A 13,788-nucleotide genomic window follows, 5' to 3' on the forward strand; every position below is an offset into this window, starting at 1 on the left:
CCACTCCCCACATATTGGTATTTCCCTCAGTCAACAGAGCTCTGTTTGGGGAGCTTTGTGCTGCGTTCAGCAGCCAGCTCCATTAACTGCAAGGCGCTGGGTAGCATTCTTCACTGTACTGCCAGGAATTACTTTCTATGCAAAGTAAGAACAGGAACAAGGATTCTAGGCACATAAGACAAAAAAACTGCTTTGTCATGTCCTGGCGACGGTTATGGAGGATGTCCAACACCTTGTCTGCATGTGTTCCTGTACTTGTGCTGAAACAATGACCCAAGCTGTTTGATGTAGTGATTTAAAATCCACAAAATGGAGCTTGTGTAAGAGATAATACTAAGAGAATCTGAATCACTATCAGATGCCCCACACATCTCAAATGTAATGGTATTTCTTATATTTAGCATTTCTCTTCTTTTGCCAAAGTTTAACTGGAAGCAGCTACTTTTGTCCCTTTAAAAGTTGATCCCATCACTTCAACAGATGGATTATTGTAATCATCCGCCCCAAGTTCGGTTTTCTTCATTGCATTTTCTGGCTCTCCGTTCCCGACTGTGGAATGTCACACGACCTCTCTGAATGGGGAACAGGTGACAGTACAGCTTCCCACTTCTTGACTTGAAGCCAGTCTCTGTGTTGTTCCACTAGATTTCCTGTTGTCTTCTTCTCTTTTTTCCTTGTTATTTTCTGACTTTGCTTGTATTTTTTCTTTTCCCTCCAGTCCACAGAGCCACATAGAGCTGAAAAAACAAACAATGGTGTCTGTCTGTCTTGACAGGACACTAGAAGCGGTTTTTTGCTCGTCACTTTGAAAGGGAGATGCCTGTAGAAGGTCATGCTGTTTTGTGGATAACAATCTCCTGTGATTTACAGAGTAACAAAAAGTCTTGGTTGACAAAGTTCCCTTCAGTCGTGCAGAGACACATTTTAAAACAGCGAGACTACTGTCTCTTCATGTCCTGCAAACATCCGTCACACTGTCAGCTGGAAAATTATGACTAGTTATTATAACTACTTTAACTTGTGAAAGCAGCTGTTGCTGGAGACATGATTGATCTGGTTGCAATGTGAAGAATATATTTTAAAGTGTTTTTGGTGGTTTGCATTTGACACAGTGTGAGGAAGGAGTCCCCAAGTCCAGATGCATCTTTGTTCTAAAAATGTCTGAATTCTCTCACCAGCATTCATTCAGCGCTGCGATACGCTGGTGATGAGCAGTTTGTCTGATCCAGGTGTGTTTGAGCAGAGATGCATTTGGGGACCCATGATGTAGAGTATTATGTAAAAATATTTTTTATTGTTTCATGTTTTCTGAAATGCTACTGGAGTTTTTCCTGTTTTTTTCTTGATCATTTTTACTCTTATTTTGAAATATGGATGTAGGTCTTGAATTTTTGCCCAGTTGTGTTGACGGTCAGCTAGTAAATGCTCAGCAGCAGGCTTGCTAAAAGGCATATTAGTTTAGCAATTCAATTTTCATTCTATTTGATATTTTTATGTCACAAATGTCAGACTTTGTAGTCCCAGAAAATTTCTGATTTTTTTTTTCTCAGAGATTTCTGACTTGACAATGCCTGCTGTAAATATAGTAAGTCCACGCCTGAAAAAAAACATTTTCTTGGAAATGTACAACTTTTTGACATCAGAGACTATCTAAGTTTTTTCTCATAAACATGTATATTTTAATTTGTTTGTCTTTCAGGGTGGATGTTTACTCCCCTGTGGCTATTTTCTTTCATCTATAGCAGCTCTGATATTCTGCATACAGTTGAGGAAAATGGCTATCCAAACCAGTTCTTGAGTTCTTTTAAACAGAACCAGTTCTTGTCTCAACCATCCCAGATTTATTTTATTGATTTAGTTTGAATGTGGAAGCAGGATTACTGACCCTGAAAGCAAAAATCTACCACGCTCAAAATGAGTTGCTTTTACTCGTTGTGTATCCTTTTCTTCTGGGTAACAATCTGCAGTGAATAGGTTTTGTTTTCAACAAGTCACATCTCTGTTGGAATTAAAGCTCATTTATCTTTTAAAATCTTCACACATTCTCCACGGTTCCTTTCACCACAGCTGTCTCACTAACAAATAGACTCATGCATTATTCATACTAAAGGATTAATTACATTTCTGTGTCAGTACAGAGGCTTTCCCCCAGGTATTTAGTGTTCAGATGAGTGTCTTCATGTAGACAGTAAAAGACAGTGCAGCTTAACAGAAACAGAAAGTCTTGTGCTCCCCTGAAAGGCATCTTAGAGTTTAAAAAGCAAAGTGTTTTTTACAACCTTAATTTTAAGGGCCAGTTAAACATTTGTCCTATTAATTTTTAGTTCTGTTTTTTTTTCTCTTTGATGTCTTTTTTTCAATTAAAAGCTCTAAGTGTGCAATAAACAATAAGAACTTTGTAGGAAGAGACCATTTTAGCCTGGAAACAATAAAACATGAGGCAGTGATGTTCGCTGTATGGCTCTCAGCTGCATATTCTAACATAAACATGTCAAATTTAAATGCCTACAGAGAAGATGGGTTACTTTTTAAGAAATGCAAGTTACTTTTTGTCACTTTTGGTCAATCTTTCATTTCTTTTGCATACAACTATGGATTCTGGAATGTAGTTTTTGTCAATAATATGGAGATAATAAAAATGAAGAGCGAGAGTGCAGTGATGTCACATTATGCTACTTTGTACTGAAGTTCTCAGTTTTACTTGACAACCAGCTCTGTTCTCTAATTGTGTCAGACATGTTAGTTTCTGTAAGAAATGCTTTTATAAGTCCTGTTTGATCAGCACTAAAAAACATTCCCGTATCGCCTGCTTCCAATACAATTGGGTTTTGATTTCTTTTATTGTTGATTTTAAGTTTCAAGGCATGCGTGCCATCTATTTTCTCTAGCATTTGCCAGTTTTGTTTGTTACTTTTTCATCTAAACTTAACTTTTTTGTTAAAATCTTCTGCTCATAATTTGCCAGCGTCTAATACTTTTTAAAAATCTGAACACTTTCTTATTTAGACTATGGTTTCACATTAAGAGATGTTTAATTTGCGTACCGTGATCATAAAACAAAGTTATGTAAGGAAAACATTTTAAACGGAAATGACTGGTCTGTTAAAAATTGCAAATTAAATATGTCAACAGCATGACGTATTTAATGCTTTCTTTACTTACAATAAAAGTCTACAAGAACTGCAAAATGAGCAAAATTGAATATCTCAAAATGAAACTTTATTTAGTATGGCTGCCATTAATTGCAGATTATCCTGAGATTTAAAAAAACAGCTTTGTTGTTTGCTATCTACATTTTCTATTAATTGCTGTAAGTGTCATTCTTTCTTGCAAACTGAATGAATGACAGACTTCAAGACATAGAAGTCTGTCATAGAAATTATGGCTTTTCATTATTGCTTTTGAAATAATAGCGGCTTCATATTAAACACCTCTTTATTGTGATACTAGCTAACTTGTAGCTTTCTTCTCTCAGTATCAGCATCTGCACCAAAGAGTGCATTTATTAGTGCACATTTGACAACAGGAATTTTCTTAGACCAGATTTGTTTTCTTGTGGCCCAAGAAAACAAATCTGGTTTTCTTCTTTGCTTCAGTCGATTTACAGAAGGTCCAGAGTTATACAACGATCCTTATATAAAATCTTCCAATATTTGGAGTTTTATTCAATAACTGGTGCATTTTTGCATATATATATATAGAACATGTAATTTTTTTTTATCATGCTAGTCTATAATAGTTGCATCTTATTATTTGCTCTTGTAGGTGGAAGTTTCTCCTGCTCCTGTCAGTATGCTCAGCAGTACCCTCTGCAGAAGACAACTACTCTGCTCCAGGTAAAACACCTCAGGCCCAGAGCTTATTATACAGTTACAAATGTGGTATTTAGGGAGTTACATTAAAGAAAATAAAAATCCACAGGACCACTTCCTGTCATTTTTATTACCGGTATTTATGGCAAACATAACTAACTTGCTTGTGCTTTTGGTTAGTGATTTTTCTCCACCCATATAATGACTATTATTGTTAATTTTCTTCAGACATAGCAAAACTATCTCAAAAATTATCCTATTTTCATGAGATTTTATTGAAATGATTGTTTACTGAAAGGAGAGGGGATTTAGATTTACAAAAAAATTTGCATTTTATTCATTAATTTTAGTAACTGGATTTGGTAATTGTATAAGTAAAATGATAAGTTGGATGTAAGAGAAGTCTCAGCTTGTCAAATCTTTCCATTTGTGTTCAGTCTTTACTGCTCCTCTCACTGACTTACTAGAATGCCTCAAGGATTCAGATTTTTCCATCTTGCATTGTCAGTTTTCCACATATCTACTGTAAATCAGATGATCCCACGCCAGGAAAAATCAATCCATCATAATGAAGGGTGGAGGAATGCACACAGAGAAGAGGCAGCCTGTCTTGAACTCTGAGACAGGTTAATTGGGATCTTGTCTGAAGTTGCCAACAGGATAAGAATGTGTTAATATCTCACCTGGTTAAATAAAGGTTTAAAAATAAGACCTGATTTGTGGTGTGACAAACTTCTCTGTCTGTGCTGTGGGACATTTTCCCATGTGAAACATTGTTCCCTGTGTCTCTCTTCTGTTTATTGTACTTTCTCTGTTTTGTGTCTTCCCCTACTGCTGAAGCACTGCAGCTCAAACTGAGTTATTTTCTGCCCTTATCAAACACAGAGGACAAACACAGTTCCTTCAAAAGTAGGGGCAGCCCTTGAACGTTTCCTGATACTTCGAAATAAAATATTATATAACCAAAACCCTTCAGAAGGCACTTAGTCATTATCTGTGCATTTCTGCACCGTATATACAGTTCTGGAAGTTCTCAGAGGTTTGTTAGAAACTGTTCTTTTAAAAGCAGCATCATGAAGACCAGGGATAAACTGAATACACCATTGCCATGATGAAACATGGTGGTGGAAATGCTTGAAGTTGATTGGAAGATTGAATCTGACTTGAAGTTATGTAATGAGTTGTTGCATTCATGGTAAAAACGCACGATTCCTCTACTTCTAGGTTAACAGGTTACAGTTATATCATAGTCATATCACACCGAAAACGAGCAGTCTTATTTGTTACGAACTGTAATAAAGATATCCAAAGAGAGCTGTCATGTAGAACAAACCTTGCAAGGCTAGGAAGTAGAAGATTTTAAAGGCACTAGGAAGCAAACTTGTGGCAGAGGTCTATGAAAACCACAGAGTAGCTGCCAAGACACTAATAAAGTGAGGAATTACAGTGTTCAGGGTGACAATCACAGCTCTGCCCAGGAATAAGTGAGGCAGCAGACCAAGAAAAACTCCACTTCTGAAGAGGGAAAACTTCAAGCCGGGTGAAGTATGCTATCTAATGGCACATAACATCCTTCTCCATGTTGTCTTCCAAAATAACCATTACCCAAATTATTAAAGTTAATGAAGAACTTCCATCAGAAGTTTATGTCATTGACTGCCCTGCACAAAGTTCTGACTTGAATCCAACTAAAAAATCTGTGGGAACTAAAAGCGAAAGGCCAGGCCAGAAAGCCGTCAAATGTGAAGGAAATTGGAGATTTTGCCAAAGAAGTATGGGCTGGGATTCTTCAGGAGATATGCTGAAAACTACGACAAACTGCTACAGGCCGTAATCCAGCAAAAACATAAATACCTAAAGGCATCATGGGACTAAAATGTTCTCTGTATTCTCATTCCCTCACGCTGAGTTTTTGTGTCAAACACACCTGACCAGCATACAGAGACTCCAACGATCCATCAGTTACACCTTACACTTGGTGCATCTGTTGTTGCTCATATTGGCTCTTTAAACTTAACAACATTGGAATTTATTATATTTATTTCTGAGGCAATGTTTAGTTTAACTTGAATTATGGTGCATCATGGTTCCAGTGTGAGATCCGTGTATTGTTCTTTTCTCGGTGCCAAAACTGAACAGCAAACCCGTCATTTCGTTTTGCTTTTTGGGGCTTTTGCCAAACTGTGTCTCACCTTTGACATATTTAGCATAAATTCTCCCTACATTTGAAGTAGAAAAAGAATAAACAAGTAGTTTTTCTTATACATATCTGATTACAGATTGTTTTAATAAACTTTAAAGGCTGGTTCTTTGAATCCTTGTGCTGTCTCATGCATTCCAAAGTCTTGCCATTCATCTGGACTGCAGCTGCGTTCATCCTGTTGAGGAAAAGCAGAAATGGGATCACGAATGTCTGTGAGACGCTGTATTAACAGCACTGTGGTTGATCAGCATCCAGATACATAATATAAGACATGTCTTAGTCTTAGATCCTGAATCACCTGTTAGCACTGTGTAAAAATAATATTGGCCAATGTCTTTAAATGGTAACAGAATGAACAAGACTTGTTGCCAATGTTTGGCAAGAACCAGTATTTAGTCTTTAAAAAACCGATACAATTGCTTAAGATCTCACTAATTTATTTAAAACAAAAACAACGATTATTCCAACTAATGCAAAAAGAATGTACAAAATTGAGATAATTGAGAACAATTTTGAATTTATTCCTGAGTATTTAGAAAAAAATAAAATAGAATAAACATCTGCTAAATGTTGTTTTTACATCATTATTGTTCAGAAACTCATCCTTGTTTTCCATTCTGGTTATAAAAGCTAATGTTGCAGTCAAAATCAGTTGCTTAGTAACATACTTATTGTAACTTCAGGTTTGAATTGCCATAATGACTGTACTTTTATTGTAATTGCACTGTCCATGATTTGGGAACATTTCCAGTCAGATGTGTCCAACTACTTTCATAGACATGTTTCATAAAAGACATGTTTAATAAAAAGGAAATGGAGGAAGAAATTCCCATCATGGTCCTTTGATTTTTATTATTTGAGGTATTTAGTGTTATTAGAATTGGCTTTGATTCTTTTCCTTTGAATTGACTTTTGAAATTAGGAATACTAAGTATTAGCAGTTGTATAAACATGTCTTTATAAAATCTTGGGATACCGCCACAACGTTGTTTCCACACAGTACCGTTATTAAAAATGCACCTTAAATAAAAATAATTTTAAAAAAAAGTACCACAAACAGGATGGATTACAAAACACAGACAGTGTCACCTAATGAAGTTTATTCTGCAAAGATCTTCAGAACACAGCATGTCTGGCACTTCAATTAGAGGCTGCAAAGACTTCCTTTATTATTTTCTTCTTTAATTTGCATGGAGTCTCATGGAAAAACAAGATATTCATCTGCTGAGGAATTATTAATTATGAAAGATGTAACAATAGCTTTAAACAGAGTCTGGTCAAATACATCTTACCAATTTCTTTTCTTCCCAACAGGAGTGGATATTCTCTATCAACTGGGCCTTACGAATCAAAGCAGAACAGACGATCCCTACCAGAGGACAGACTCGCCTCACACCACTCACACCGATGTCCCTCTGCCGTCGAATATCCCAGTTCCTGGCTATGGGGTGACTTTCGACGCAAATTCCCTCTATGAGATCCCAGCAAGCAGTCTGTTCCATTCAGAGTTTGGAGTTGAGTTTTCTTTAGTGATTAGCCTGAGCTCCTGGCGAGCCAACAATGCTTTTGTTTTTAGTGTTAAAGATGGCAGGGACAGACTGCGTTTTGGCGTTCAGCTGCTGCCACGAAAGGTAGTAGTCTACACTGCAGAGAAGTCCTCCAGCTACTTCACCCACAACTGGCAGGACGGACAGCAGCATGCTTTTGCTATTGGTGTTCGAGCGCGTTCAGTGTCCTTCTACGAGGACTGTGGAGCGGTGCAGCAGCGAGAGCAGACCTTGGGGAGGTCACAGAGATTGGGAGAACCTGGCAATCTCTTTACTTTGGGTAGGATGAACTCAAAGGCAGCTCAGTTTCTTGGTCAAGTCTGCCAGCTAGATATCTATCCCTCAGCTCAAGCTGCTGCACACTACTGCAAATACCTTAAAAAACAATGCCGGCTGGCCGACACTTATCGATCACCTTTGTCACATTCTAGTTTGGATTTTGAGGCTAATGACCATCCTTCTTACCCTTCGACAATGTCCACTTTTGGAATAGCAGCTACACACCACGTTTCTAATAAATTTACAACAGCTGACAAACTGTTAGCAAGTAGTCAAGTTGACACACAGTCTTCAACTCTGAGCCCAGTGACACAACTACATCCACGGGAACAAAGCCACATTTTCACACTGAAACCGTCAACCTTCTCAACCCCGATTTTGCTTGAGCCCAACAGCCCCACACGTACAACTCTGAGCGGGAAAACATCGGACATTGCTCACAGTAGATGGATCACCACTTCAGAAAGCGAGTTGGCTAAACAGAGTCAACCCAGGGTAGAAACGGATCATTCGGAGAACAGTACAGAGGAAGAGAGCATTTCAGAAGATCTACGTGTTTTTGAAGCTTCTCCAACTGTTGCTTTTCCAGTCTGGCAAAGTCGGGGGAAAGAAGGACTCAGGAACCCCTTCAGGGACTCTGGCCTCAGGCATCAACAGACTCATCAAGCTCTGGAGTCTCATTTAAAAGCCAATGGCACTACTTTGTACAGGGAAAACCAGGTGGACACTGCAGAACACCATGGCAGCTATGAAGACACAGACTATGGAGGATATGATTATGGATATGAGGAACCAAACATCTTTTATGAGTATGAAGATGGTTTAAATGGTCCCAAAGGAGAGCCAGGTCCTCCGGTAAGTGAATGAATGTGTGATTTATAACTTTTGGGAATTTGTAGAGTTTGGTTTTACCTCTTCATTGAGCACAAAATGCAAGGAAACCTAAATTGGTTTAAGACCATCAAATTCTTATTGTAATACGACTTTCTAAAATAAACAAAAGAATACATTAAAGATTTTTAACTATCATAGTGCAGTTCTTAAAATGTGAGGAAACTCAAAGCAGTTGTCATTTTTCATGTGTAATAGCACTTAGGATTAGCAAATATGATTTGATGTCATCACCACCCAACCGTACTGATATTTATGACTAACATTAGAATAAATCTCATAAAAATACAATGGCTTGTTATGTAGTTGTAGGATGAACTGACAGCTCTGGCAGAAAAGATTTGCTCTTTGTAGAGGATTATTATGCTACTGACTGGGTAGTTTAATAATGTTCTCAAATCAGTTTTTCTGGAGTTGATCTTAGCCCTGGGGGAACCTTGAGGACTCGTTTAAAGTTGTCTCTCCAGAGGAAATAAACGTTCCAGAAGGCACCATAATCTCTATTAAATTGGATTACCCCTGTGATTTGAGTGGTATAAAATTAGATCTTTTCTGAAGTCTCAAATTCCACTTCCCAAAGACCAGTCCCTCAACTTTTAGATGAATCCCAAGCACAACATGTTTGAATCTTGGGTCTTGCTAATGTTATTGCAGTTATTTGAGACAGGTGTATTTAAGCAGATATGAATCTAACAGCTGGAGTACATCAACGCTGATGTCTGGAGTTTCAGACCCCTGGCCAAGACTCAACTTAATATGCCTCTTTGCCACTACCTTCAGTCTTTAGCAGCCGTTTTGCTTGACAATGGAACTATAGGTATCAAAGCCAATTTAGCATAATTGTGTTGCCCCTGAAAGAGCAATCTGGTCCTCGTATTTATCTCAAGCACACCCTTTGTTCCATATGTTACTAAAGGTAGAGCTACAGTTGAAGCCAGAAATGTATTTTTACATACATCCAAATAAAAAGATGCACACATTTGTTCCTTGCTGTCTCTAAAGGATTGATGTCAGGGACTGTAGCCACTTTGTTCATATTTTTAGAGTTGTTGTCCATTTGGAGGACCCATTTGAGCCCAGGCTTTAACTTCCTGGTTGATGTCGTTTGATATTGTTTCAGTATTTCCAAGAAATGGTCTTTTATCATGATGGTGTCTATTTTATGAAGTGTACCAGCATAACAGCAAAGAAGCCCCACAACATGATCCTGCCACCTCCATGCTTCATCATTTGGATGAAGGTTTACCAGCAACCCTCTCTTTTCCAAATGTCATGAGGGTCATCATTGTCAAACAGTTTCACTTTAGTGTCTTTAAACTGCAAACATGTCTTCAAAAATGAAGGCCTTTGTCCCTTCAGGTGACCAGACGTATTATTTGAAAGTATGGCTGCACAGTAGGAGGACAATATTATGTTGTGTGGTACCGTTTCTGAAAATTGCGATATCAATTTTAAATGCAACATACTCACATTTTTCTGACGCTTTGCCAACACTTTGCTTTTATATCATTACACACTCTCTTATGTAATTTAGCATCTCAGTGACTAAATATATATTCTGCATCAAGTATGGGCATTAAGGGCAGAGTCCATCCTGCATTCATGCATTCAAATTATTATACTGATTTGAATGCACGAAACTTAAATGCAGCTCTATTGAGAAGCATAGTTTAAATCAATGTTACCTGAAATGTTCCTTAGAGGATTTAAGTGATATTGACCCCAGTTCTTGTATGATTTTCCTTTAATTGTATCTTGTATGTCTTAGCTACTCAGACAGTTTAGCTGCAGGCATGTTTTGAATGTTGTGTTAGCTGAAGGTCAGCGGTTTCCTCTGCATGATCAGCTTGAAAGTGTGCTGAAGTAGAAGCATTTATACTTATTAAAATTAAGACTCCTTATGACAGGTTTGGAAAATTCTGATTTAATTAATTGTTTTAAAGCTGTAAGGAACAAAAACAAACCAAAACATAGAGTTCAAAAGTCAGAATTCTTAACTATTTTGAACCTCCATATAGCAGTAAACACCTGCTACTTATAATTGTGTTCTGGTCTTTTAGCGTTCCTTCGAAAGCACAGAAGAAATATTTAAATGGACATAAGTGATCTGAATAAAGGGCCAATCAGAATACGCCTATGTCTTGTAGACGCCACAGTTGGAATCTAATCAGCTTGATTGGAATGATCTGTAATCCAAACGAGTGATGTGGTTTATGCTGATTGATCATTTGAGCAGCATGCATGTAAACACGTGTTTTGACTGTGGCAAACTGACCTGACTGCAGATATGTACCACATGACTTTGGTGGACAGAGGTTCAGCAGCCACACTTGGAGGCAAGACAGAACTTTGAAGGATGTTCATTTCCTCACGCTCTGTCAGGTGACACAGGAAAACCAACAGCATGTGCTGCTTAGCTTAATTATGGAGAGCAGTAATGTCTCAGCTGTAACTAGAACCTGGTGTGGGTCCATTCTGGGCACTCAGAAGACACAGAACGAACACACTACTGAGTTTGTTTTTATGTTCAGCACAGACAGAACTACAACTACTTCCTCTGTGTTTTCTTAGGGAGGTTTTACAACTCGGTGCATGTCAGTGATTCTGTTCTTAGTAAAGCCTGGTGCATGTTAACACTCATCATGATCAGATTAACTGATTTTGTGCCCATATCAATGATACATTTGGACGATTTAATCTGAGTACATTCCAGTTCAATCAAGGAATCTTGCAGACATAGTTACAGATTGCCTTCTTCCTGTGACCTGTATATTTTCCTCGTAATGTTTATGTTGTCCTGACAAACTCTTGTGTTCTGTTTTAGATCTGTAAATTTCAGGATTTCTCCTCACAGAATAGAGTTCCTTCCTCCTTCCCATATAGTAAAAATATAAGGATTACTGTCATTTTATCTTCGAGACATTTCTGATTTTTATTTTATTTTTTAAAGACTTTAATAGTTTCATTTTGGGATGTGTTTGGTGTGGTCTTACAGATGCAAATAGTAGTTTTCTATGATTATTTAGTAACTGGTCTTGTTTGTTTACTTTTTTTTTTTTTTTTTTTGACTAGTCAGGATTTCAGGCAAACTAAATAGAGAGAAACCGGTTTCCTACATGTGCTTTCAGTTCTGCAGCAGTGATTTTTTGTCTTGGAGGCTCGCCTTTTCTTGTTCCAACAGCTTTTTAGTCTGTGGGAAGAATTTGACCTTGTGGTTTCTGGGATATTAATGACCATCTAATACAATTTCCTTTCACATAATGATCACAGTCATTTTTTTTCTAGTAACTTGCACTTTCATAGCAATTTTTAAACGTTATAATTATGGAATTTGACAGTATTTCTGATGTAAATTTTGAATTTTGTTTCTGAGACTTCTTTGGGTCCATAAGTCCAATTTGGTCCCAGATAAGAGTCTTAGTAGTTGCTAGCTCTCTGAGAAGCTAGCAACTACTTAGTCATAATCAATGGAAAACTCTTAATAGACTTTAGGAAACTAGATTGAATTTGTTGCTTTCCACACCAGTAAATAATAATAAAACATAAATCTGCATGTACCATAGTATTTTTGTTATCTCTCCTTAGAAATGAAAGTCCAACAAATTTGAAGATTTAATAGATCCAAAATGAAACAGAATCAAATAGTTATGTTTTGACCATGTGAGAGTGTCTGTTTCTCTGGCCTTGTGTAGGCGTGGTGAAGATTCACTGTTTCCATTTCTCTGTATGTGGGAGTTTGGAGGAACAAACAGCTGTTTCTTTGCTGATGTCCCCTTAGTGATCATTCACCACTCTGACTAATATTGTGAATGCACAAGTGGAACTTGTTGGATTCACTAGCTTGGGCAAAACTTTTAATATCAATTTAAGGTTGAAAGTGTAGTATGTAGAACATCATTGAGACATTGTTTTCCCGTTTTTTCTCTTTCTCTACATTATTTTGTGGATGTACTACATTAGACCAACAACATTTTTGTTGTTCAAAGTCCCAAACATCTACATCAGGAAGGAGCTGGGGAAATTCTTTTGAACTACCAAAAGTAACATGAAGAGTATAAATATGACTTCATGTACACGCCTTGTAAAGATAATCTTTTTTACCTTTTGTTTTGCTTTAACCACAAATATTAATGTATTTAACATGGATTTTATGGGACAGACCAGCATACGTTAGTACATAATTGTGAGGTGGAATGAAAAGATGCATTGTTTTCACCTTTTGTTACACAATAAAATCTAAACGTATTTCTGCAAACTATTTTGCAGAAATACTCTCAGCTGATCTTTTTCTACCAGCTTTGAACTTCTAAGCACTTAATTTTAATTCCATATTTTGAGGCAAAATAGCTTCTGACCAATTGAGCAGAGAGCTGCTGTGAGCTTCAGATTTTACAGATTCTCAGTTGGATTTTGTTCTGGGCTGTGATTGGATCATTTTAACATCTTAACATGTCTTCAACTAAACGGTTGTTGTCCTGCTAAACACGACCCCACTCACTCCTGAGGTTCTCACAGAACAACTTTCTTTGTACATGAATTAAATTTCTTTGTGTTTGATCTGTCAAAAACAGTCAAAATAAAATACACTGATGTGAAAGTTGTAAGGTGACAAAAAGTTCATCTTAACATTCACTGAACTTTTTTGAACAAATCCATTTTTAGAAATGTGGATGCAGACATCAGCGTTGGGTACGTAGGTATATGATACTTTTGTAGATCTTGTACTTTTGTAAGGATAGAAGAAAATAATTTAAATGTTTTTTTTTTCTTAGCCTGTTTTTACTTATTTATTTTAAGTTTAAATGTGAAATCTTTTGGTAATTATAATCAGTGATGAACACGTAGAACGTCAAATGTTCTGAACTGACTGAACTTTTGTTGGCAGGTAACAATCAGTTGTCGTAGTTACAAAGACACACATAATGAAATAAGTTTAAAATGTTAAGATAAAAACAAATTATATATGTCTCATTCTTTAAAATGTAATAATTCTCATTATTTTATTAAACATTTTCAGTGTAGCGTTTATAGGAACTTAACTGGTGGGCTTCATGTC

At 37.0% G+C, this 13,788-nt stretch overlaps 1 protein-coding gene across 1 annotated transcript in view; it reads left to right on the forward strand.

Moving 5' to 3' along the window:
• Positions 1–13,788, forward strand: part of col24a1 (collagen type XXIV alpha 1 chain) — an 87,349-nt gene that overhangs the window by 5,472 nt on the left and 68,089 nt on the right. Inside the window, exons 2-3 of the mRNA XM_007550823.2 lie at positions 3,766–3,836; positions 7,330–8,696. Coding sequence (XP_007550885.1) covers positions 3,766–3,836; positions 7,330–8,696 — 1,438 coding nt within the window. The remainder of the gene's footprint in view (positions 1–3,765; positions 3,837–7,329; positions 8,697–13,788) is intronic.

This window comes from Poecilia formosa, unplaced genomic scaffold, assembly GCF_000485575.1.
Source record: "Poecilia formosa unplaced genomic scaffold, Poecilia_formosa-5.1.2 Scaffold38, whole genome shotgun sequence".
Lineage (NCBI taxonomy): Eukaryota > Metazoa > Chordata > Actinopteri > Cyprinodontiformes > Poeciliidae > Poecilia > Poecilia formosa.